Below are 25557 nucleotides of genomic sequence, written 5' to 3' on the forward strand. Positions count from 1 at the left end.
CTGCAGACGGCTACAGACTGTGCGGCAGAAACGCGCCGTGCGATATCAGCTGGTTGCTATCGCAACGGCACCGTTCATGCATTTTTTTTTCTTGCGGGGAAGTTTCACCGCTACGTCGACACTGACGCTGCGATCAGCGGCCCGGCTCGGAAATGCGTGGCTGGTGCTTTATCTGGTCACTTGTGTCCAGTGCGTCACACTAGGAAGCAGCATGTTACTAGAGCCACCATGCAGTGACGAATATAGTGGCGGTATCAGCTGGGCTATGGGGAACCTGCGCTGCCAAGGTGGCACTGCAATTGTTCCATTCGGTGACTCAAAACCGCTTTTGTCAGCCGGTGCAAACGCGAGAACACATTCTGCGCGATTAGATACCCGCGTTTGGCTGACAGCATTCATTGCCTAGCATCCCTCGGCGTAGCCCAGATAGCTGACGCACGGCACGTGCGCCTTCGACAGAGCGCGGAGGCTCACGCCAATAAGCTCCTGAAGGTGGCGCGAAAAAGTACTAATAGTACTACCCAAAACTGCTTGCTCTTCTCGCTAGGCAGTGTGTTATGGCGCTGCAATCGGCACCGCAAACTTCAGCGCAAGTTCCTCATATAGAAAAACACCTGCAAGACCCCTGGATTTTTTTTTCGTCCACTGGAAGCGCTTCTTGGTGGACAGCAGTTGATGTTTTAAGCTGGCATATTCAGTTCTTCGTCGTGAAAACATAGACCATGGGCTATTGACAACTTCCTGAGTTTAGCTCATTGCTGCTGCTATAGGATTAAAAAAAAAATCGTCTCGAAGGTCAAAGAAGTCACAATATCGAGGTATCTCGTAGCGGGGTATATAGATGTAAGGGAGCTTGCGAACCGGGCTCTTCAGTACCGCACCAAAATTCACCACTCATTATTAAATCTACTAATTTCTTCGAAACTTAGTGCTCCCTTCTTATACATGAGAGATATTTAGCATAGCGCCCTTCGTGGCCATCTGCGCATGCGCCGCTGGCGCCTCGGAGAACTGGTTCGCATAGCAGATCGTGCTATGCTAAATCTCTCTAATTTAAATAATGGCTTAACAAGTCGCACAGAGCACTGGTACATTTTAAATAGCTTGCAATGATGGGTCACTGGTGACCCGTGCTCAATGGGCGCGATAAGGAACGAGCTCGGAGCCTCAAACCTTCTCGGCTGGCTGTCTGCGGTCATGAAGTTAAACCAATATGCGGCAGCTATACTATAGTTGTATATAACTCAAGAACAATGCTGCAGATGCCTCTCAGAGGGGACCCTCTAGCCAATGAGGCCGACCGATTCTCATGACGTTGGGGTTCATCACCTTTGTTCTGTCAACGGGAAATCGCAGGGGGTGGCATATGAAAACGGATTAGCCACAGCGTCATGAAAATCGGTCGACGCCATTGGCTGGAGGGCATTCTTTGAGGGTCATCTGCCGCTATGTTCTTTAGTTATATTCGACTGTATAGCATCCCCATCCACAGATAAAGCATGCAGATGTAGATCACGTGACTGCAAATACCGCAATTTTTTTTTGCTAAACGATGACTGCAGAAATTGCTCTGTTGCCATTGGCAAGAAGGCGATCACGAGGTCACGAAGTGATGAAGGCATTGTGTTTTCTCTAAGAGCGGGCGACTACTGCTAAGACAACGACACGCCTTGAAAACCTCCCAGTCACTGTGGTACCTGAAAAAAATAGACAGTTGCGAGCTCAGTATGACCTGAGCTCGCAAGAGAGAGAGAAAGGAATTTTAATGAGAGGAAAGGAGGAGAGGTCGACAGGTGGTAACATGACCCCATGGCCTGCTACTCCACAAGCCAGGATCATGTTACCACCAGCGGAAGACCAGTGGTGTTGAGACGGTAGGCACCTAGCTGACGCTGGAAAAGGTAGGTCTCCCTGCTGCTTGCATAGGCGGATATAATAATTGGTTTTGGGGGAAAGGAAATGACGCAGTATCTGTCTCGTATATCGGCGGACACCTGAACCGCGCCGTAAGGGAAGGGATAAAGGAGGGAGTGAAAGGAGAAAGGAAGAAAGATGTGCCGTAGTGGAGGGCTCCGGAATAATTTTGACCACCTGGGGATCTTTGACGTGCACTGACATAGCGCAGCACACGGGCGCCTTAGCATTTTTCCTCCATAAAGACGGAGCCGCCGCGGTCGGGTTCGAACCCGGGAACTCCGGATTAGTAGTCGAGCGCCCTAACCACTGAGCCACCGCGGCGGGTATAGGCGGATGCTTAATGTGCTATAAAGCGCCAACTGCACTGCTGTCGCCGCCGATGCGTCGAGGGTAGCACTGACCGAAACTGCTATCAGTCTAACCACATCCACAGCATTCAATTAAGGGTCTCTTCCATATCCGCACAATTAAACCTGTCCTGCGCCAGCTGCGACCGGCTTATATCTCCGCAAACTTTCTACTCCCGTCCGCCCACCTAACTCTCTTCTGTTCCCTCTTACACTTGCCTTCGCTTTTAATCCACTCCGTCGGCCTATAAGGGACCGTCGGCTATATATTATCTTCGAAATGCGTATCCCGTCCACGCCACTTATTAACGCTACAGCGTTAATGCGCTCATGTCGCAGATAACCCGGCGAAGTCGGCTACGTCGGAGTGGGCGTAGTTGACCGTGAACGAAAAATCCACAAAAAATCCCCAGAGAAGCAATCTATATGAGGCAGGTGGGCGGCCTAGGTCACGTGACCTTGTGACGTCATCACAACCTGTCCACCGTAGTGTGACCAAACTGACCATCGTTGCAGGTGGCAGTTAAATTAATGAATGGTCGCGAGAGCCTGCTCGGGCAGAGCAACCTGGGCCGCACAAGGCCCACTGCTGGGAACACCTGGCATCGCAGGGCAGTGGCGTAGATTGCTTACCTGTTCCAGTAGCGGCGTGAGGACTTCCAAGGATCTATGAATGCAAAGTCGAGAATTACCAATTCCGCATATATGGGCATTAACCCAATAACGCTATCGCGTCATTACCCTTAAGGCGGAGCTTAAATGCCTCCTCCAATTTTTTTATTCGTGATTTCAGCTAGGATGCTACAGGATACCCAAGAGCGCGACTGCAGATCAGCGCTAACTCAGTAGTGGACACGTCATCGCAAGCGCAAGTCCACGTCCCTGGCTCTGTCTTTCTCATGTACCATGCATCGCTCGAAACACACATACGCCTATATGGGAGTAAAAAGGGGGGTAGTTGTCTTCTATAGCGCACTTTCTTTTACACAAAGAAGTGCGCAAGAGTATACATCTTACTCCCTTCATTACTCCTTTGCGTCTAGAGTGTGCTGTGTAGTCCTGTGGGACGCTTTCTTCCTGAGAGATCCGAAGCGCCAAGAGCTCTGATGCACGCGACGTGCACGTGATCGGCGCTGCATTTTCACCGGCTCGCTTCAATCACCGCCCCTGGGTGACAAGGAGAGCGCGGGACACGCAAGGACGTAACCCGAAGCGGGCCTCGGCTTCCGAGAAGCGATTCTGTCCGCGCGGCCTCTGCACGACTCCCGCGCGTATACAACCAGGCCGACTGTCGTCGCCGCGCCTAATGACGCTGCTGCCGGAGAAAGGGGGGTCTCGAATGCATGTGCACTAAGGGCCATTTCGGTCCTGACGCGAGACGTTCGCGGCGAGGATTTTACGAAACGTCTCAGACGCGCCTCATTTGCCGCTTCCTGCAGAAGCGGCCGGTTTCACTTAACGATTGGGACAGCCCGCCTCCGTGGTCGGCCGCGCCGGGCTTGTCTCCGCACCATCTCTCGTCTCCGCTGTCTCAAGACCAGGCAGGATTAAGTTACCCTTTTCGCTTGTGAGATGGCTAACGTGGTCTGCTGCTAAGCCTGAGAACGAGGTCGCCAGTTCGAATGCCTGCCGCGGCGCCCACTTTTCGATGGAATGAATGAAATGGTTTTCTATTACGTGACCTTTACGCGCGCATTGCTAGAGCCATCGGTGCGGGTTCTTGCATTCTGATGTAGGCGAATCTGAAAAAGGCTCCCGTGTGCTGTGCGGATTTAATGCCTGTTAAAGAACCTAAATTGATCGAAATTAATTCGGAGCCCTGCATCAGGGCGTCTCTCGCGGTCCAGATGAAGCTTCAGGACTACACCACATGCCAATACGAATGAAATATTCAGTCGGTAACCAGGTATCGGCGATGGTCCTCGAACGTACCAGGGCTGCAAGGTCGGCGTCGGCTCGATGAAAAGAGGCAAGGCTTTCTCCTAGAACTCCAACAAAGATTCACGAGACACAGCTGGAATAATATGTTCAGCTCGGCTGGCTTGGTGTAGGCTCGCCTGGCTCTCCTTGACAGAACTTCAAAGGTGTGCAAATCAGTTGTTCGAACGCCGGCACATTTTAGCTGCATGCGCAAGTTGCTAGCCGAAATAGAACAAGCGCACGCAGAGAAATGAAGCTCTTAACGTGCTCGCCATACATTACCGTTTGCACTGATAAAATGCTATCCCCAGTAGCTCACGGTGCACTGTGTGGCACGCACAAAATCACAAAATTAGGCTCTGGCCCTATGCGAATGAGTTTTCAGGCCAGCACGCGGATGCAAATTACCCAGAATTCCAGTAAGCCGTTAGCTTTAAGTGCAAAATTTTGCCTCAGTGAACGCCTTTTCAGGTTCTAACAAAAAATAAAGATAAGCAACGAGGCCCTGCTTTTAATCGGTCATGAAAATCGGCCTAGTCAGGTAATATATACGAGCTATCGAGAGGTCAGCAAATCTCTACCTACCAGCTCGCGACCGCGAATTCCTGCGCTTACGTTTCTAGAACTATAAGCAAAGCCTGCAAACAGTCGATGTGACTTCAAAGTGCAGGCAGTATCAGCACGCAGCTAGCATCACTGCTGTAAAAATGGCTTTAAACAACCAAAGTGCTGATATGGGCCTCGGTCCTCAATTCTTGCATCTCGGCGGTGCACATCGGACGACGGTGCCAAATGAAACCCTAGCTGCGCCCTCCAGGACTAAGTCCAGGAAGATGCCCAGCATCGTCTTGTGCTCCGGAGGTCTTCCCGTGCCATGCGTTCCTCCACGTGAGGTCTGCGGTCTGTTCCTTCGGCAGGCCACGCAGAACTCGCTCATGAGTTGTACTGCGATGCTTTTCCGTAAAAGGCGTACCCTGTTATGCTTGTAACGGGCATGGAGGACTTATAACAGGGTTCGGCTTTTCCGTAAAAGGCGTACCCTGTTATGCTTATAACGGGCACGGAGGACATGTCTTGTCCTGTATACGATGTAGAGCAGTGTTAGGACATATGCCTTGTCCTGTATGATGTAAAGCGGAATCAGGACATATGCCTTGTCCTGTATGATGTAAAGCGGAATCACCTCAGGGCGCACTTCTTCCTTTGTACGCAGTTTGTCCTACGGTAGAAATTGCATCTCGGTCGTGAATCTCTGCACGAGTGGAACAAAGCTAAGCTGGAAGTGTTGCTTGCTATGCACGTGCCAGTGCTTCGCATAGCCTACTAACTGCAAGCTTCTCGACCGCGCGTCAGCTGGGCACCCAGTACAACGGGCAACAATAGCGCTGCGAGTCTAGCGCCCGTCTGGTCAGCTGCCTTTGCAGGTAAGCCAGCTCTATAATACTATCATAATTCTCGGCGATTTCGCAGTTTCAAGGTGACTAGCAGAGGAGGTTTGCGCTGAGGACAGCAAATTTCCCGACAGCGTTTCCGCGAATCCAGCAAAGCGTGAACGGGCCTTCCCTGCTAGACTCCACCGAAGCAGCGCGGCCTTCTACGTGACCGCGAAAGCAGCAAGCTCCGATGGCTGCGGTCGGGAAGAAACGTGTTTGTCGTATACGGCAGGGTTGCAATGCAACCTGCAGCAAGAACGCGCGAGTGCATGAGTGTATATATATAGATACCAGCGCCTTCTCTTAAGTGACGCCTTTCACCGTAGCGGCGGCTGGCACGCCGAGACGGCTTGGCGCCGCAGGAAGCAATTATCCCCGCCCTGCAGCCGTCCTCTCTTGCAAATCGCTCGCCGCTAACGGGGAAGACTACGATCAAGTGGGCCCTTGGTAGCTCGGCAAGGTCAACGGGGCAGATCTGCTTCGGGAACGACGCTCTTGCAGAGACGTCGCCCGATAGACCGCTTCCTGATGACAAACGACTGAACCTCCCGACTTGTTTTCTTAGCAGATATGTAAATTTTGGCACTACAGTTGAACCTCGTTATTACGAAGTTGTAGGGGCCCGGCGATTACTTCGTTATAGCCATAACTTCATTATAGCCCGTGTTCACCGAGCTTCCCAGGGGAATTGTCATTCCTTCGCTACATCCATTATTTCGTTATAACGCGGTTCGGCTGTTACCTAAAAGTACTATATTCACGTTGTTGGCTTGCGTTGCGCCCAACTTACGGCAAAGACTTGTAGAACTTCCTTCGTATATCGACAGCTGTAGCACGCATGCTTTGGCCACCTTGTGTCATCGGTGGCCATAGTAAAGCAGGATTCAGTGACGTCACCGTTGCATGATGACGTGATCAGCCTCTGACTAACTAGATGAATGCAATGACGTGTTATCATCCAGGGAAATCTGAATGAACTCGCTTTGGTTACATGGCCCGGGTCTAAAGCTGTAGGAATTGAACGTAACTGGAAAACGGGTTAAGGGGCGGATTGCAGTATAGTGGCACAGCTATTCATTGCTTTGTCTCGGGCAAGGCCGAAAGCCTGGAAGTTTTTATTTCTGTCATTGTTTCTTGATCTCTACTGAGCCAGACAAATGCGACATGCTATTGAAGCCGAGGGCTGTGCGCCTGCAGCGTTGGACGAGTCTTAAGTCCGTACCTGCCATGAGACAGTCAGGTAATCGATAATTACGCAACGCTGATCGGAGCATGCCTCTTGGCCGGTAAAATTAGTGGTTCTGTTCCTATGCTGTTAAAGTCCTAATAATGTGTCCCTTCGTAACCTATGCTACATCACTACCGTAACAAGATTTGTAGTTTCCGTGGCAGGTGGCAACAGCTTTGGCAAGCTGCTGTTATGTGGCTTTCTCCCAGTCCTCTTTCTCACAACTCTGTTTTTTTATAAAAGCAAAATTTATTTATGGATTAAATAATTTATTTATTTATTTATTCCTCAATGGCTCAGTGTGTTTGTTGTTCGTGAAATTCGCCAGTACAATTTGAAAATCGAAAAATGGGAATCGAGGGAATAACACATAACACGCTCCCGCATTCTAAAGGCGTCAAGGAGGTATGCGTTTGAAGAGAAAACAGTCACAGTGTTTCAGGCTGGCACACCTTTTTTTATTACATCGTGGAAAAATCTCTACTCTTTCGCACTCGTTAAAATATAACACACAACAAGCAATATAATATATTCATATAATTTGCTTACACAACGGGCACGTACTGCGATGCACACACACAAGAGTAGCATAAGCAACTTGTACATCAATTTAAGTCCAGCACAGGCGCCTCACGCTACAATGTCACGTGAGTACTTTAGTAATAAGTCGAGGCGCCTCAACAAATTATGAACACGACTTCGGACAGCCAACCATCAAGCGAGTGGAAAGCCAGTTTGAGAACAGCCCGGCTGGCAGCCCCTTTCCTGTGAAAATGAATATGCATCAAATGACCACCCGGCACTAAGTGCTACACACGCAACAACCAGGATGGACACCATGACTGCTTTGCACAGAACTACCAGCTGAAAGCGGCGTGTATTAGAAAGCGCTGTGGTTGGCGCATCTGACAGCTCCCACTGAGCAGGAGGCGGCTACACGCGCGGTTGTGACTGTCGAAACGTTACGTGCAGGAAGATATGCTTTTTTTTTTGTCTAGTGTGGTTACACAAAAGTTGATGACGCAGTCCACAGAAGTAAAGGAATGAATGAATGTATGAATGAAGGATGGAATGAGTAAGTATCGGAGTAAAACGAATGAGCGTTGTGCGGGCTGTTCTTAACGTAGCAGAAGTCTCTTTGGTCACCACGGGGGCACTTAGTGGGAATGGAAAAGGCAAATGTGTCAGCGACACAGCATCATAGTGCACTCTGCTCCAAGCTCCGGAGCAGATTTCGAGGGTACGGCCTTGGTAAGCACTGACTACAGACTTTTGGGATGAGTGAAAATGCAAAAGGCACCGTGTCACGGACATGCGCATGATCGTTTCTGGAAAACAGAATAGAGGACTCGTGTATAAGGCACTGCACCAGAAAATATAGTTGTAGGTACGAAGGTTGGCGGTGAAGTGACAGAGCGTGTCTGTTAAAACTGCGCTAGTGTCTGCTCGCGCAATACGTAAGATATCTGTGCCACAGAATACAGTGTGGTCGCTCCTTCTATAGTTACCCATAGGTGCCGATTCCATTTCGAAGGCGAGGAAACAGCGCACATTTTTTTTGTTTGTTTCACGTCGCTATTAAGCGTGCCGGGATACTTCCAGTCATATTTCTCAACGAAGACTAGATGCGTGTGTACAAAGTTTTGCGCTTTTCAGAGCTTACGGGCGTAGCTCCGTCTCTTGCATGATACGCCTCGAAACGCAATTAAGCGCGCAACACTTTAATTCGAAAACACTGGAAGGGCTAAAAAAATAAGTGAGGATAAGCAACAAAATATGAAGATTTTCAGCGCCAGAGGCCTCGCGCTTATACCCACTCTTTCTAAGCGAGAATTTAACGTGGCCTAAGGAAACAACAGGATGCTATCAATAGAGAGCCTCAGCGTAGTGCTACCAACAGTCGGAAACAGCGCATGCGCAAACGGCTCCGACAGGCCATCTGCGAATGCGCCCTGGCGGCTGGCGGTAGCACTAAGCGGCACACGTATTCCGTACAGGCATGGACCTGATACGTAGGTGTAAGAGTGTTCCACGCCGTAAGGTCAGCAGGATAGTCGAGTGCTTTGGCTCCTATGTTGTATATAAAGACGTACAGAAGGATAAATGCGTATCCCCGAATGCATGCGCAGGGAGGATGATATAATGTGCATAGGATATCTGTAAATTAGCACTTCAAAGTGCGCGGACCGGAATACCGAAAATCTACGCATCTGAAATGCAGTGGCACGTGTGGCAACATTTAAATGAATGATAATAGTCTGCATAAGGGCCCTCTAAGTCTAAGATGTACAAGGTCCTCCACTACGAATGGAACATGATCTGAGCATCCAATTAATGATTACTATTTATTTAAGCGTGACAAGCACACTTTTTCCTGTGTTATATTAGTTCTCTTCGTGGCAAATAATGTCCAGAAGCAAATTTCAGTTTTACCAAAAATAACCAAAAGATTCGTTTCTTTGTGTAAACTGGTTGTTGCCTGTCATATTGAAGGGACCTCTGTACTCTACAAGGTGGGAGGTATTGAGAAAAAAACAACATGCATATATGCGTGTGAGATAATGAAATGAGGAAAAGATGTATTCTTGATGACTGCAACACAGAACAACAAATTTTCATGTACAAATAGCGTGAATACAACTGTTTCGAACACGGAACCGAAGAAAACAAGCTCGCGACATTTTCATGAAATTACAGGTTTCTCGGAGCTCAAGCAAGTTTACATCAAAACGTTCGCAACAGGAAAAGGTGCAAAAAACAAAGAACCAAGTACTTTTTCTTCGACAACTAGCGCTTCGAAACAAAATTCCAACACTTACGCGTGAGCTATCTACAGAGTACATAAACCTATAAAAAATGCTATAACAGCGGCAAAAGATGTTTGCTTCATCGCTGACAGCATTTCTCATGCCTGGGAGGTGTACCAAGCAGGTAAAAGTCAAGCCTGTTTACGGCAACACGGTTATAGTGCTTACTAGAACTGATGTTGCAACAGAGTTGCTCTTTGATTCATAAATACACTAACACTGAGAGCAGTCTCAGAAACTGCCTACGATCAATTGCACTGCAAACAGAACCAAATGTTATTTTTAAAATAGAAATAGGACATTAATGTGAAACCGATAAAAGAAAATTGCAGTTAGGAAACAAATGTTTCGCAGTTCTATTTTAAGCATGTTTTTGTGTGTGGGATATTTTGAGTTCACAGCTACACATGCAAGAGAAACACGTGACTCATTTTGTGTGACCTGATGCCTGTTGTGCTAGACTTAACCCCAGCGACATTAAACGAGATAATGTGGTCACGATCTTGTTTTCAACGCAGTAAAGTTTGGATGGTGCGCAAAGTGATCTTTTGACTGTTGGCTGAGCACAGAAAGGTGAAAAGCATTCACCCCGCATAAGCATACACCCCAACTTCGCTTTGGACGAGTGGTTAGTGGGATCTTGACAGCTCAAGGACACTGCTTGCAACCCCAACCGTTATAGTCCTGTTGCGCCAAAAGAACGAGAGCGGCACTTTCCACCCTGCACATTGTAGTCTGACATGGAACCCCTTGTTACTGCGACACACATTTTAAGCTCAATAGAGGGGAGATATTACAATTCGGGTGGTCCCCACTGAAGAACACTTTAACTTACTTATACAGAACTTCTACCGGTTTCATAATAATGTGCCAAATTAAAAAAAAGAACATTGCCAGCTCCCCTGCTATATGGTGTCTCAATCGTAACTATTAACGTTCGACACCATCGATCCGCTGCAGTGAATAGCAAAGATCAATCGTGATTGTGACCAGCAAGTTTCTACCTCTAAAGACACCGTACAAGGCTTGCAGGTCCGTTGGCATAGGGGCTGGGGAGACTCTTGCACGATTTAGTCATGCAGGAAGAGCCTGCCGCATCACGCGCGTTATTGCGAATTGCTGCTCCCGGCATCAGGCCCACACTATTAGTAAGCACCCTGATGTAAATTCCGCACGTCGAAACCACTTGACAACAAATTCGCATTGCAAAGAACATCGCCTCCGGTAACCGGCAGAAGATGCAGAAAGAAAGGTGGGGTCTTGTTGTTAGCCAACAGCCGAGCAAACCTTCATATAGGCTACTTGTGTCTCTGACAGTGCCTACAGCTGTATGATCCTACCCATCGCGAAAACCCCAGAGGACTTAATCTAAATCCACCATTCTGTTTGGGACAAAAAAAGAAACGGAAGCCTGGTCATTACCTGTGGCAGCAGAGTGAACTGTGTAGGACTGCTTTAATGTTGCAAGACGGCGCCGATAGCTGCATATAGCGGCCATCTCTGTCTGCTACCTTATGGAACTCTGGCCACAGGAGGTTCCCGGACTTTGGCATCCTAATTTCGCAACCTGTATGACGGCAACACACTGGACAGTACACCACCAATCGTCCAGACGAGAGGCTCGAGCCTTCATGTTCTACCGTCTGCTCTCCGCGTCTGCCGTGGTGCTGTCCCCGTCCGAATCACGGTGGCGGTGAATCCGGTGGTGGTTAGGCCTCGCCGTGGTCGTGGTCGTCGCTTCCAAGTGCTCGCCAGCGGCCGCTTCGTCTTGCGTCCTGTGCTGGCGGTGGTGGTGGCTGTGGTAGCGGTTCTGCTCACGCTCGACCTGCTCCGAAGCAGACGGCTCACCCTGCTCCGAGGCCGACGACTGGGCTTGTCTAGCAGACGACGCATACGTGTCGTAGCGGACCCGGTCCCGGCGTTCCAGGGCCACCCGGTGGCAGCACTTGTGGAAGAGGACGCCGTGGTCGCCGACTACGCACTGCTCGAAGGTGCGCATCAGCCGGTGTCCGTAGTCCGGGATCCGGTTGCGGCCGTAGAAGCCCATCTTCCGGTTGTGAGCCCGGTTCCGGTTCCTCATCCGCAGCCGCGCGGCGTAGAACTTGGCGAAGCAGTGGTAGCCCTTGTCGCCGGCGATCTGGCCCAGCATGCAACAGGTGATGTCCCGCTGGTTCTCCCAGCCTGCGAGAAACGACGAGAACAAAAAGCAAGCGTTGGAGGCCACTGCATGTTTTCTCCGTTGCAAGGCGCACATGGCAGCTGCTGCGCGCATCTAAAATTTTACGCCTTTTATTTCACCTCTTTTACTTCCTACTCTTTTTTACAATCGGAACAAAAGGAGTAAAAACGGAGTAAGGTGTCCTCTAGCGCTCTCCTTTTTATGAAGGACAGCTTACCCCCTAGAGTGTACTCGCACGGCATATGAGGACTCACAGGGATCTATCAATGTAAAGTAGAGTGTGGTATTGTGCATATATGAAAATTAACCCACTACACTCCCGTACCATGCCCTCAAGGCGTAGCTTACGTGTCCCCTTCAATTTTTTTTGCGACAGCTGAAATGCCATAGCACTAAAACTTCACTAGTGTTTTATCACTGCTCGCCACTGAGCTTGCGTGAATAACTCGCGGGTACAGAGCCACAATTACGCGCAGTCATCGGATTGGTTAGTTGCGATTTCCAGAAGGCTGTCGGGCACGCCAATCTGCGAGACGCGGCCGCCGTCGCTCAAAGGGGGTCTCGCTGCACGCTTTGCGCGTAAACATGTTTTCGTAACTCCTTCCGCGCAGCACAGATGCGAGATTTTTCTCTCGACGGGGCGAGGGCATGTGGCGGCAGATAAGTGCTCCACTAGGACGATCCTCTTCCGTACGTCGCCCAAGCTTCCCGTTTCTTTTTTGTTCGCCACGCCTAAACATTGCGAGCTTGGAGTACGCACAATAATAATAATAATAATAATAATAATTGGTTTTTTTTGGGGGAAAGGAAATGGCGCAGTATCTGTCTCATATATCGTTGGACACCTGAACCGCGCCGTTAGGGAAGGGATAAAGGAGGGAGTGAAAGAAGAAACGAAGAAGAGGTGCCGTAGTGGAGGGCTCCGGAATAATTTCGACCACCTAGGGATTAACACGTTTTGGCGGGCTAGTTGGTTAAGCATCTTGAATAAACAGCGCGAACAAAGACGAGCACAAAAGCTGTCACTCCTGGGGGTTGATAATCTCTGCTGATTTCTAGCGTGCTTATGTTGCTGTTGTCACATTTATGTTTTGTTTTTGGTTTTTTTGCACTTTGTAAACCTTTCCCTCATTGCCGACATCTATGTATTTATACTTGTGTGATCAGCAATAAACCCTCAGTTGCATAGTCAGCGCCCCGTGTCGTTCGCTTTCTTGTCTTTTGTGCTCGTCTTTGTTCGCGCTGTTTATTCAAGACACCTGGGGATCTTTAACGTGCACTGACATCGCACAGCACACGGGCGCCTTAGCGTTTTTCCTCCATAAAAACGCAGCCGCCGCGGTCGGGTTCGAACCCGGGAACTCCGGATCAGTAGTCGAGCGCCCTAACCACTGAGCTCCGTGTTTGAAAATAAAAGACGGCACTCCGCAAAAACCACACCCCAGAAACCACACTCACAAAAGCGTTTCTTACAAAGCATGCATTTCTTTCCCACCGGTGATAAAATGGGTACAAGCTTGCTTTCCCTTGCCTGGTACTCGGCTTCTTTAGGGTGAAATGCTTCGGAATTGGGTCTTTGACCCCACTTCGAGTAAACAAAAATACCTTGTGCCATGGCGCTCTTTGGCCACAGATGCCTTTGCGCCATAAAAATCCACCACCACCATCATTTCTTTCCTTTTTTTTTTGCTAACAGTGCTCGGCGATTGGTCAGCTCGCGATTAGTGCCCTGTCACGGTAGGCAACGAGAACGTAGCCAGCCAATTGCAAGCCGCGCATACTTGGAGAAGTCTTTTCCTGTCGCTGCATAGCCGATGATGATGATGATAAGTTAACTCCATCACCACCATCAGGCTGACGACGTCAACTGTAGGACAAATGCTTCTCCCTTATGTCTCCAATTAACCATGTCCTGTTCCCGCTGCGGGCACCTTAACCCCAAACTTCTTGATCTCATCCGCCCACCGAATTTTCTGCCGCCTCCTGCTACGCTTTCCTAGCATTGGAATCCATACTGTCACCCTCAAGGACCAGCGGTTATCTTGCCTTCGCATACATGCCCTACCCAAGCCCATTTCTTTATCTTGATTTCGACTAGGATGTCATTAACCCGCGTGTGATCCCTGACCCACACTCTGCCAGCTTCCGGTCTCTTAACGTTACACCTATCCTTTTCCTTTCCATGGCTCTCTGCGTTGTCCTTAACTTCAGCTGAACCCTTTTCGTTAGCCTCCACGTTTGTGCCCGTAGGTGAGTACTGGTAGGATACAGCTGTTCAATACTTTTCTCTTGAGGGATAGTGGTAAACTGCCATTGATGATCTGAGAGGACCTGCCAAATGCGCTCCACCCCCCTCTTATTCTTCTAGTTATTTCACTCTCGTGGCCCGGATCAGCTGTCACTACCTGCTATAAGTAGACTAGTTCCCTTACCACTTCCAGCACCTCGCTGCCAATTGTAAACTGTCGTTTCCTTTAGAGAGCGTTAAACATTACTTTGGTTTTGTGCATATTAATTTTCAGATCCACCGTTCTGATCTGTCTGTCCGGCTCATTAAGCATGTTTTGCGGTTCATTTCCTGAGTGACTTAGCAAAGCAATGTGACCACCGAATCGCAGATCACTAAGATATTCTCCATTAACTCTTATCTCCAACTGTTCCCAATCGACGCCTCAAAATCATCAACACCACACGACCACCAATGGTCACCGCCAAATTCCAAAATCTGAGGACCCCCCAAAATTTCGACGTTGATCCACCTTTTAAAAATCGAAAGGACCCCCAAAATTTTAGAGTTGGCTTACCCCAGAAAATGGATTAAGGTGGATTAGTGGTCGGATTAGTAAAATCCCATATCATAACCCACTGGCAGGTACTCGAACATTCTAAGGTGATGATGACTCGTGCATACCATATAAGGAAAATGGAACCGGTTCCATCCGAAGTTATGGCGGAAAAATTTCATGAACATTACACACAAATTGTTGACACCATAGCAGTAACCTAAATGCTATCGAATTTTCACCGTGAATTTCACGGATAAGAAGGGCCCTAATAAGTTTTTCACATATACTCATCCCGCAATCTTTTATTCATGACTGTGCCATAACATCTTTGAAAATTGATTTTTCAGGAAATGAAAAGAGCGGTAACTGTTTCGCTGCTTGGTGGACACCTCAACCACACGGCGAGGGAATGGGGAGGGAGAAGTGAAAGAAGGAGGGAAAGAGGCGCCATAGTGGAGGGCTCCGGGATAATTTCCACCGCCTGAAGATCTTTAACGTGCATTGACACAGCACAGCACACGGGCGCCTTTTAGTGCGCTAGCACTACTGCCGCAAAACACAGATATCGCGCCGGTCTGTCCGAAGCCGCGCCGTGACCTTGAAGCGCGAGAGAGAAGCAGGTGGCGACGTGCGCGTCACGCGGCTTAGCCAATCAGGAGGCAGCGAGGTCGAACAGCTGTAGCCAATGACAGAGCGTCTGTGTCCCAGCTGCGGTCCTGTAGCGCGCATTCCGCAGATGGTGTGGGATTCTCGCTGGGGACTCCAGAAGCAGTGGACGAGTGTCGCTCGCGTTCCCTCAAGCAGTGCTAGCACGTTTCGCATTTCGTTAACTACGCAAATCGGCTGCCATTTTTTTGAGTATCACCTTTACCGCAATGCAGTCGCCACGGCCGGAATTCCACCCCGCGTCCTTGGCTTATAGTGCCTAGAATATACTGGCTAGTGTGCTACTGGCTAGCTACAGGCCTCTGCGCCTGGCGAGGCTATATATATGTATATAGGCTAGCTGCAGTTAAGCGCTCATTGCATCACCGTGTCTATCGCATTTTAGGCACGTAACTTGGGCTGTTAGGAGTAAAAACTATTCATCTGTACTTTGTGCGAGTTTATAGGAGTCCTGAGTCAAGGGGAGCCTGGGTTAGCTTTGAGTTGAGATGTGCAAGTGTGCCCGAAATAGTGATGCGCAGGTGAGCCACAAGCGAGCTTCCACGATAAAGCGCGTCTGAAACCGGACACGATATTCACGAATTATCTAAAACGCAGTGTGCTTAAAATATCAGCAAAAAGCAAAACTATAGAAATCTGCGCGAGCAAGAGCCTCCAGCAAAGCGTCACTGCTAGGCGTGCTGTGTCGGAAGCCTCCGAGTTGTGCTCGTACCATTGAGAGAGCCAAATCGGTGAGCGTGGAAGGACCTGGTGCCGACAACCCAGCTCCACTATTTGAAAAATGCACCACACGCTGTGGTTCTAAAGCAAGCGATGCATGGTGAATTGGTGAATTGTGAACGTTTGCCGATCACCCGCGAGAGTGTACCGGTCCTACGTCTACAACGTCTCTATTCCAGCTACATGGTTGGAAGTTCCATCTGTGTCAGTGGAATAATTAGTTTACGCCTATTATGAAGCTGAGGTAACCAACTTTGTTTGATGGGCAATCAGCGGTAGCCGCGGTGTACCTGAGGGGAAGAGAGGAGTCAAAACATATACCATCACAATGAACTTGCAAAGAGGCCGAATCCTTGATTAAGCAGGTTTTCTTCACAAATCTTAGCGGTGGATGCGGCGTATATAAAGCCGGCCTCAGGGAAGCACACTTCCAACAAAGCCAGTTGTTTGCTGAGAAGCGTTTATTACCTACGAGGTCCGATTGAGAGTCTTGAGCTTTCTGTAAGTACCAAAGAATTGTGGCTCAAAACCAAGCGCGCACAACACCTAAATAAAAGCCCATAAAATTAACTGACGCGTTTCACCTGCTTCGTTAGAGAAAGTGTTACCGAAAGAGTACTTTTATAATCGCGTCTAAAACACAAATTCCCTGTTCCCTTCGTAAGCGCCGGATGTTAGAACCTCGGAGATGTGCTGAACTTCATAGAAGCTTTCTCGCAAGCGACAAGCACTAAATGTGCAGCTTCTAGTCGGAGACTCAAAAGAGACATTGAAACCTGCAATCAGCTGCCTCCATGGCAGGTGTGGTCACTTGCGGCTTGACGAAAGCAAATACACGACACTCCTTTAGCTGATGTCACGAGAGCGAGGCGGTGCGACCCGCACCCTCCCGACTCGCAGCGCTCCACGCGGCGGCCGTCGGCATTCATCGCTCGCGGTGCCACCGGGGAGGCCCCGGTCGGCTCACTATCTAGTCACTATACATGGCTTCAGCCCTCGAACGCGAGAGCCACCTGGTAGAGTAGAAGAAAACGCTAACGGTGCGCTCAGCGCCACCTGTCGCGTGGGCATAAAAATAATCCTGCTTTATTCCTTTCCCCATAACGACCCGAACTCCTGACACTTCATCTGAGCTCAATAACGTTTTTCTATGCTATGCTATTATTTTTTACTGCAATGTGGTGGCTCTTTCCTTCTGTACAGTCTCCCTTCAATCATTCCCTTACGGTGCGACTGAAGGGTCCACCGAGGCAGCTGCATTCGTTTTCCGAAAACCAATTTTCTCGGAAGCCGCTGGCGCCCTGGGCCAACCACGAACAGTTCGAAAATCAGCGCCCTTTGAAGCAATAGAGGAATCAGTCAACCAATCGTCGCAGAAGAGAACACAGAATGCGTTAGAGTCAATGGGTTCTAGGATGCGCCAGGGTGCCTCGATGGCCGCGCCGCACGCATCGAGGCACGTACCTAGGATGCGCCTAGAGGCGTTCGTCGTGCAGTTTTGAATGGCGGAGGCGTGGCGGCCGTTTCCAGTCGACGCCCGCGGCGTGGAAAGCTAAACCAAAATTTAGAAAGCTATTTCGCTACAGCCTTCTTTGCTAAACTTGTTAAATTTTATGGCTTCTTAAGGGCCCAGAGCACAGAAAAAAGAGGGGTTGAAGGGTGAGAGAAATGCAAAATGTTCTGTAAATCTTGTTTTTTAGGCGCCATAATTAAAAAAGAAATTAGGCACACATCACAAGCGCGTATGTTGATCGTGTTTATATATTTCTTGCTCACGAACGTGCAGAACCTTTATTTTCTGCGTCTCAGTCGCAATTGCTTTCTTTTTTCTAGCCTTCGGTTATACAAGTATTTCCCCACTGCGCAGAGTCACTGAATGCGTCTACAATTGTTAAGCCGGTACACACGAACGTTAATCATATGTTAATCATATTTGCACTTGTTCTAAATTAGGTTGTGGTTATACAATATCCTTAACGTAGAAATAAACAGACCTCTTCTATGACGAACTTTTGCTTGAGGAGGAAAGGCAGCCGGGAGGTTGACCGGTTTTCTACCCTGCACGGGAGGAAAGGGAACTTTTGCCTGGTTCAGCCATTTACCTGTCAACCAATCAGTCGATGTTATAACACAAACGTTTCCGTCCGGACATTTTGTGAAATCCCTTGTTCTGAATACTAATCACCATTTGCTTACAGTAACTGTTCTTATAAGGGCCCTTTCCCGGAATAAAAAAGAGTTTTTTTTTGCAGCAGGTGAACATTTTTTTTGGCTGAGGTATGTTACTATGAGTTGATGCCGTTTTGGGACATACCGCTGATTCCACCCGAAGCCACCGTGCCGGCGACCCTCAAGTCGTGATTTCGACGTTCTGAAACCGTTGTCTCCTCTCGTTGCGCCATGTGCGTTTGCCGAAGTTTCGGAATGCCACGTTGCGTTGCATGGTGACGATACGCGTGCGTAGACGCGCACGAGACCAGGGTTGCTTTTGATTGTTTTGTGTTGCCTCATTGCAACACACTTGACACTTGATTGCAACACACTTGATTATATGCCTCAGACAGAGAAAAGAATTAAAAAAGACAAAACCAAATCTCAAACGCAGGTAGATTTGCGGGGAAAAATATATCCATATTTAGAGGGCGCGCCATCACGCCGAGTGAAAACGGCGGCGGCGCGCCAATGCCTCGGCTAAAGGCGCGTTCACACTTGGACATTCGGCGGCGAGAGCAAGCGAAATCCGCGGCCGGAAAAAAGCTGCCGCGTTCACACTTCCAGGCCACCGCGTCTCCGCTCATCGTCTGTGTGTCGTCTGCTCATGGCGTACACATATATGACAAGACGTTAATCGATGCTGTCTATGTACCATAACCGTATGCACACTTACGTACGCTAAAAGCACCTATTTTGCCGGACGTTACGCCATTTATAACATTCTCGCTTTTAAAACAATAAGATTAGTTTAGTGGCGCCATCTGGTGGTTAGGAGGGGAACCATTGTTGTCACCCGTAATAAAAATAAAGCGAATTTATCACTCAAACGTTTTCTTATGGGCGAGATGAGACAAAGCGAAAGACCGCTGGCTCTTTTATGGCCAGTGAACGCGCTGAAAGAGGCAGTAACAACGACGAGTTCAGTCCGAAGCGAGGCGTCCTGCATCGAAGGGCGCCGCCATGTTTCTCGCCGCGGGTACTCGCCTTCCTATTGGTTGACGAGATTCGGCGGATTTTTTTCCGGCGGCAGAATTCGGTCCTGGACGATCGGCCTTTCCGCAAGGTATTTCGGCGGAATCTCTGCCGCGGCAACGGATTCGGGTCGCTCACGCCGCCGAATGTCCAAGTGCGAACGCGCCATTAAGATGGCTAGAATGAACCTTACCTCGACGCACACATCTAGATGCGCCACTAGTCAGCGCCATCTGTCGTGCCAGCATCACAATGCGGGTGTAAAATGAAAATGACGTAAAGCTGGGTTATTCGGTTCGCAGTTATAAAGGAACAACGCTGAGACGCAACTAAGTGTTGTTGTTCTGTTCTCTGTGTACACACCCTGTCGATTTCTTCTTCGATGCTTTGTTGTTAACGGTAGATACAAAATACGAATCCTGTGGCCGAAGCTTCTACCGCAGCCGTGGCCTCGTGGTAGAGCACCCGCCTCGGCTTCGGGAGGTGGTGGGCTCGACTCCCACTGCCGCCGGGTACCCACCGGTCATGATGTAATGGGTACAAGCCATCCCCGGCCTGGTGCTCGGCTTTCTAGGGTGAATGGCTTGGGAAAGGAGCCCGCGCCTTCAAATCCCAACACTGTGTGAGCGTTGACACCGAGACGGGTATGACGATGTCCACTGCTGGGGCTCGAGGATTGGTGTTCGCTCACAACCAATCCCGCCCCATCGCATGCTTGGGTGATGTGTTTGTTGGGTGGCACATCAAGGGGCTCCTTTTTTTTAACGTGATGGCTCTAAGCCTGGCTCGTTTAAACCGCCTTTTAATTTAAGAAAAAAAAACACTTCGTTGTGACACTTCCCGAGGACGGCAATGCCGCTTAAACGTGCGAGCAAAGCAGCTTCACACCGTACCAAATCAATCACAGAAGCGGGAGGTCAAAAGTACAACCAAATCAATAGTTCTGTAAGCCACTCGTAATGACAATGCAAAACTGAACTGTGTTTTTCCGATTACAGGAAATGGTGCATTATCTGGCTCACGTACCGGTGGGCGTCCGAACCGCGCCATCCCTCAAGCAGTGACGCACTTCGTATTTGAATAACTATACAAATCGGCTGTTTTTTTAGTACCGCCTTTACCGCCGCGGCCGGAATTGCACCCCGCGGCCGGAATTGCACCCCGCGTCCGTGTGTTCAACCCTCGAACGCGAGAGCCACCTGATAGAGTAGAAGAAAACGCTAACGGTGAGCTCAACGCCACTTGTCGCGTCGGCATAAAAATAACCCTGCTCTATTCTTTTTCCCCGTTACGACCCGCCCTCCTGACACTTGATCTGTGCTCCATAAAGTTTATCTATGCTATTATTTTTAACGCGAGAGCGTTCAGGAGCTCGTTTCCTAAAAAAAGCCGGTGTCGTCGGTGTCTTTGGCCGCGGGCGAAAAATGGCGCATCTCGGTGGACACCTGAACCGCGCCGTAAGGAGAGGGATTTTATTTTCCTAACGGCGCGGTACGGGTGTCCAGCGAGAATTGTGAGACAGGCGTGATTTCCTTTGTTTAAAACAAAATTTTCGTCATTTACTTTCCCCAAACCAATTAATATTATTAATTTCAATCTCCTCCCTTACAGCCCGGTTCGGGTGTCCACTGAGATATGTGAGACAGGCGTCGTTTCCTTAAAAAAAATATTTTCATTTTCCTTGCCTTGCGGCGTGGTTCGGGTGTCCACCAAGATATGTTTCCTTAAATTGCCAGGGCAAGGGGTCGCACCGAAGGACGATGGCGTTCCATGGATTCCTTGGCAATGCTGCAACACGCAGTCGCGTCCTGCTCTTAAAGGCAAAGCTTAAGCGTCCTCCAAATTTTAAAGCGAAAGGTTTACTGGCCGCGAAATTGCGATTTCGCCGTGGCAAGCTCCGAGTAGGCACATGAAGTCACAACGCGCGCCTCGCCACGGATATTTCTCTCTCTCCCTCGCTCCCTATTCACTGGCCACTTCCTAGCCACTAGTAGCACTGAGCCACAGGTGTTCCGCCGCTGCGCAGCGCCGCGCCTTTCCTCAAAATCCAAATTTCAATTTTCAGTTTTTTTTTCACTCCCTCCTTTATCCCTTCCCTTACGGCGCGGTTCAGGTGTCCAAAGATATGAGACAGATACTGCGCAATTTCCTTTCCCCAAAAACCAATTATTATTATTATCTTCCCTTTTTCTCTCCATCCTTCATCCCTTCCTTTACGGCGCGGTTCGGGTGTCCACCGAGATATGTGAGACGGTCACTGTGCCATTTCGTTTCCTCAAAAACCAAACAAAACAAGTGAGCCGACGGCGTTCATAGAGTTCATTGGCGTTGACAACTTTGCAAAGGCCGTTCATTTTCAAGAAAGGAAAGGCGAACAATCGGCTCCGTTGGTTAGCAGAGATAATAATAATAATAATAATTGGTTTTGGGGGGAAAGGAAATGGCGCAGTATCTGTCTCATATATCTTTGGACACCTGAACCGCGCCGTAAGGGAAGGGATAAGGGAGGGAGTGAAAGAAGAAAGGAAGAGAGGTGCCGTAGTGGAGGGCTCCGGAATAATTTCAACCACCTGGGGATCTTTAACGTGCACTGACAGCACACGGGCGCCTTACCGCTTTTCCTCCATAAAAACGCAGCCGCCGCGGTCGGGTTCGAACCCGGGAACTCCGGATCAGTAGTCGAGCGCCCTAACCACTGAGCCACCGCGGCGGTGCAGTTAGCAGAGAACTCGATCTCGCTTTCATGTATGTGGCCTTCGCGTCCAACTGCAAAAGTCTGCCTTGATTGCGTTCCGCACACTAGATAGGCAGCGCGCCCTCCCTGCCACCCCGGGAGGTGGCACGCAGTTAATGGTTGATCGCGAGAGATTGATCACCAAACGAACGCTGCGGCCTAGCTATTGTTGCAGTGCCGCATGTCAGCCACAACGCTGTCAGCGCTAATGCATTCAGGCCGCATCTCTCTATCGCCACCGCAACATGTGTTAAAGCACGAATGAGGCGTCCGCATATCCAGGGAGCCAGTTATGCGCGCTTCCTTTCCTCAAAGCCACCACCGTCTAGAACATTGTAAACTCCAACGCCAATGAACACATTTAACGCCGACATCTTTCGCTTTGTATATCCTGGATTAGCTGAGCTCATCCAAATCCTTTTTTTTACTGCACTGCGGTGGATCTGTCCTTCTTTGCATTCTCCTTTCAATCGTTCCCTTATGGTGCGACGAAGGGGTCCACCGAGGCAGCTGCATTCGTTTTTCCAAAACCAATTTTCTCAGAAGCCGCTCGCGCCCTTGGCCGGAGGTGCCAACCATGAAGAGCTCGAAAATCGCCGCCATTTGGACGAATATAGCAATCAATCAACCAATCATCGAAGAACAGAACAAAGAATGCGCTAGTCACTTAGGATGCGCCAGGGTGCCTCGATGCCCGCGCCGCGCCCATCGAGGCACCCTATAAAATGACCCACTAGTGAGCGCCATCTGTCGTGCCAGCATCAAAATGTGGGTGTTATTAATTATTAATTGGTTTTTGGGGAAACGAAATGGCGCAGTATCTCTCATATATCATTGGACACCTGAACTGCGCCGTAAGGGAAGAGATAAAGGAGGTAGCGAAAGAAGAAAGGGAGAGAGAGGTGCCGTAGTGGAGGGCTCCGGAATAATTTCGACCACCTGGGGATCTTTAACGTGCACTGACATCGCACAGCACACGGGCGCCTTAGCGTTTTTCCTCCATAAAAACGCTGCCGCCGCGGTCGGGTTCGAACCCGGGAACTCCGGATCAGTAGTCGAGCGCCCTAACCACTGAGCCACCGCGGCGGGTCAAAATGTGGGTGCAAAATCAAAATGACGTACAGCTGGTTTTTTTTTGCAGTTAAAAGGAACTACGCTGAGACGCAACTAAGTGTTGCTGTTCTGTTCTCTGTGCCCCTGTCGATTTCTTCTTCACTTCTTTTTTTTAACGGTAGATACAAAGTGCGAACCCTGTGGCTCACGCTCCCACCGCAGCCGTGGCCTCGTGGTAGAGCACCCGCCTCGGTTTCGGGAGCTGGTGGGTTCGACTCCCACTGCAGCCTGCTACCCACGGGAAAGCCGAGCACCAGGCCAGGGAATGGCTTGTACCCATTACAAACCATTCCCTGGCCTGGTGCTCGGCTTTCTGGGGTGCATGGCATGGGAAAAAAGCCCGCGCCTTCCAATCTCAACACTATGTGAGCCTGCAATGGGCACTGTCATCCACCGCGTTGTCGTGGGGCTGGAGGATTGGTGTTCGCTTACAATCAATCCCACCCCATCACGTGCTTGGCTGATGTGTTTGTGGCACATCAAGGATCTCCTTTTGTTTTATAAAAACGCAGCCGTCGCGGTCGGCTGCGTTTTTATGGAGGCAAAACGCTAAGGCGCCCGTATGCTGTGCGATGTCAGTGCACGTTAAGGATCCCCAGGTGGTCGAAATTATCCCGGAGCCATCCACTACGGCACCTATTTCTTTCTTCTTTCACTCCCTCCTTTATCCCTTCCCTTACGGCGCGCGTTTAGGTCGTGGTGGTGAAAACATTTATCAATCATAGAGAGAGGTGTTGGGGGTCGTGACCTGAATGGTCACGCCCTTACAACCACTAGGTGGGATGCCTAGTCGGCACCCCATTGGCGGTTGCCGCCGCCCGGGCGCGCTGCGTTAAGGCCCTTTGGGCCTCGTGGGTGCAGCAGCTGGACAGGGTCGCCTCCTAGTCATATCGGGTGGTGTTTGGGACAGGGGGTAGGGATGGGTTCTGCTGGCAGGCCCACACCATGTGGTAGGTGTCAGACACCTCCCCACAGTGTGAGCACCGCCCGTCGAATTGAGGATCGAAATGCTTTAGAGTTGCCGGGCACAGCTAGTGTTAGTGAGAAGGCGCAGGAGTACCCGCTCGTTGGCCTTCCCCAGCCTTTTGCACGGGGTGGGAAGAGTTTGGTGCGTGGATTTGTAATAATCGCATATTTCCTTAAAAGTGTAAACCGGATTGAAATCGGAGTGTTGGTCCGCGTCGGGCCCGTGGCAAATGCCCGGAGAGAGAGCGCGCGGGCAGCGTCGTCGGTTGCTTCGTTTACGCGGAGGCCTTGGTGACCTGGAGCCCAAACGAGAGATCAGTGCGCGGGATCCGAGTCTCGGCTACAATTTTGGTAGATGCGATAAGCCAGGGGAGTAGCCCACCTTTGCTCGACGTTTCGACAAGCCCCTCGCGAGTTGGCGATTATGTATTTGGAGGAGGAGTCGGAGGCTACCAGGGCGACGGCAACCTCTTCTGCTTGAATTGATGACTGGGCCTTGAAAGTAAGGCCGTCTGCTGTTTTGCTCTCGTGAACGACCGCGGCCTTGTACCATCCCCTGGGGTCCGGGCCGGAGGCATCCATGTAGAAGACTCCTGGCTTGCTCCCAAAATGGCGGTGCAAGGCTTCCGCCCGCGCCAGGCGCCTGCCATTATGGTCCTGTTAGGACATGTTGGTGGGGAGAGGCCGCACATGGAGGGCGCGTCTCCAGTGTACGGGAAGGCGGCATCTCTCCTCTGTGAATTGGGTGCGCTGGATGTGAAGACAGGCTAGAAGGAGCAACCCGACCCTGTCTTTGTAAGACGAGTGTATTGGTTGTTGAGGTGGGCCTTCCGAAGCTCTGTCAAAGTGTTCACCATCCCCAGGGTCATGATGTGGCTGGTAGAGGTAGAGACCGGGAGGTCCAGCGCTCGTTTCATGATTTTGCGGAGGATGACCTCAAGGGCATCCTCATCCTGTTTCCGCAGGTAGAGGTAGGGAGTCGAATACATGCTTCGACTGGTCGCGAATACGTTCGCCAGCCAAAGCGTCTTTGCATCGTAACCCACCGCGCTTGGAAACCCGGCGGATCATGCAGCACACCTAGTCCCCCACCTGCTGGAGCTTGGCTAGTGTTGTGTCGCAGCATCGCTGGTTGTGTATGAAGAGTCCGAGGACTGATTTACTTGGATTCGTGAATGGGACCGCTTTGCAAGGAGAGATGGATTTGTGTGGAGCCTGTGCGCGAGGGGCGCAGATGCACGAATTGCGATTTCTGCGGGGAGCATTGCAGACCACAGTCTCGAGCATAGCGGTCCACTATGCTGGCGACCGTTTGCAGGCTGGCCTTCATGTCCCCTAGGCGTTCTTGCGTAGCCCAGAGGGTGATGTCGTCGGCGTACAGCGCGTGCTGGTCCCCTTCGACGGCACCCACCAGGGCAGGTAGGCGCATCATGGCTATGTTGAATAGCAGAGGGGACAGCACCGCGCCTTATGGAGTCCCCCTCGTGCCGAGCAAGAAAGGTCCATGCTCTTGGTCCTGCATTCGGATGTAGGACAGTATGTCCCTGAGAAACTG

At 50.1% G+C, this 25557-nt stretch overlaps 1 protein-coding gene across 2 annotated transcripts in view; it reads right to left on the reverse strand.

Moving 5' to 3' along the window:
* Positions 1–7281: 7281 nt before the first annotated feature.
* LOC144101088 (uncharacterized) overlaps positions 7282–25557 on the reverse strand; it is a 136142-nt gene continuing 117866 nt past the window's right edge. For both annotated transcript variants that reach the window (XM_077634101.1, XM_077634102.1), the window contains one exon: positions 7282–11833. In XM_077634101.1, coding sequence (XP_077490227.1) covers positions 11289–11833 — 545 coding nt within the window. In that variant the 3' untranslated portion in view covers positions 7282–11288. The remainder of the gene's footprint in view (positions 11834–25557) is intronic.

This window comes from Amblyomma americanum, chromosome 8, assembly GCF_052857255.1.
Source record: "Amblyomma americanum isolate KBUSLIRL-KWMA chromosome 8, ASM5285725v1, whole genome shotgun sequence".
Lineage (NCBI taxonomy): Eukaryota > Metazoa > Arthropoda > Arachnida > Ixodida > Ixodidae > Amblyomma > Amblyomma americanum.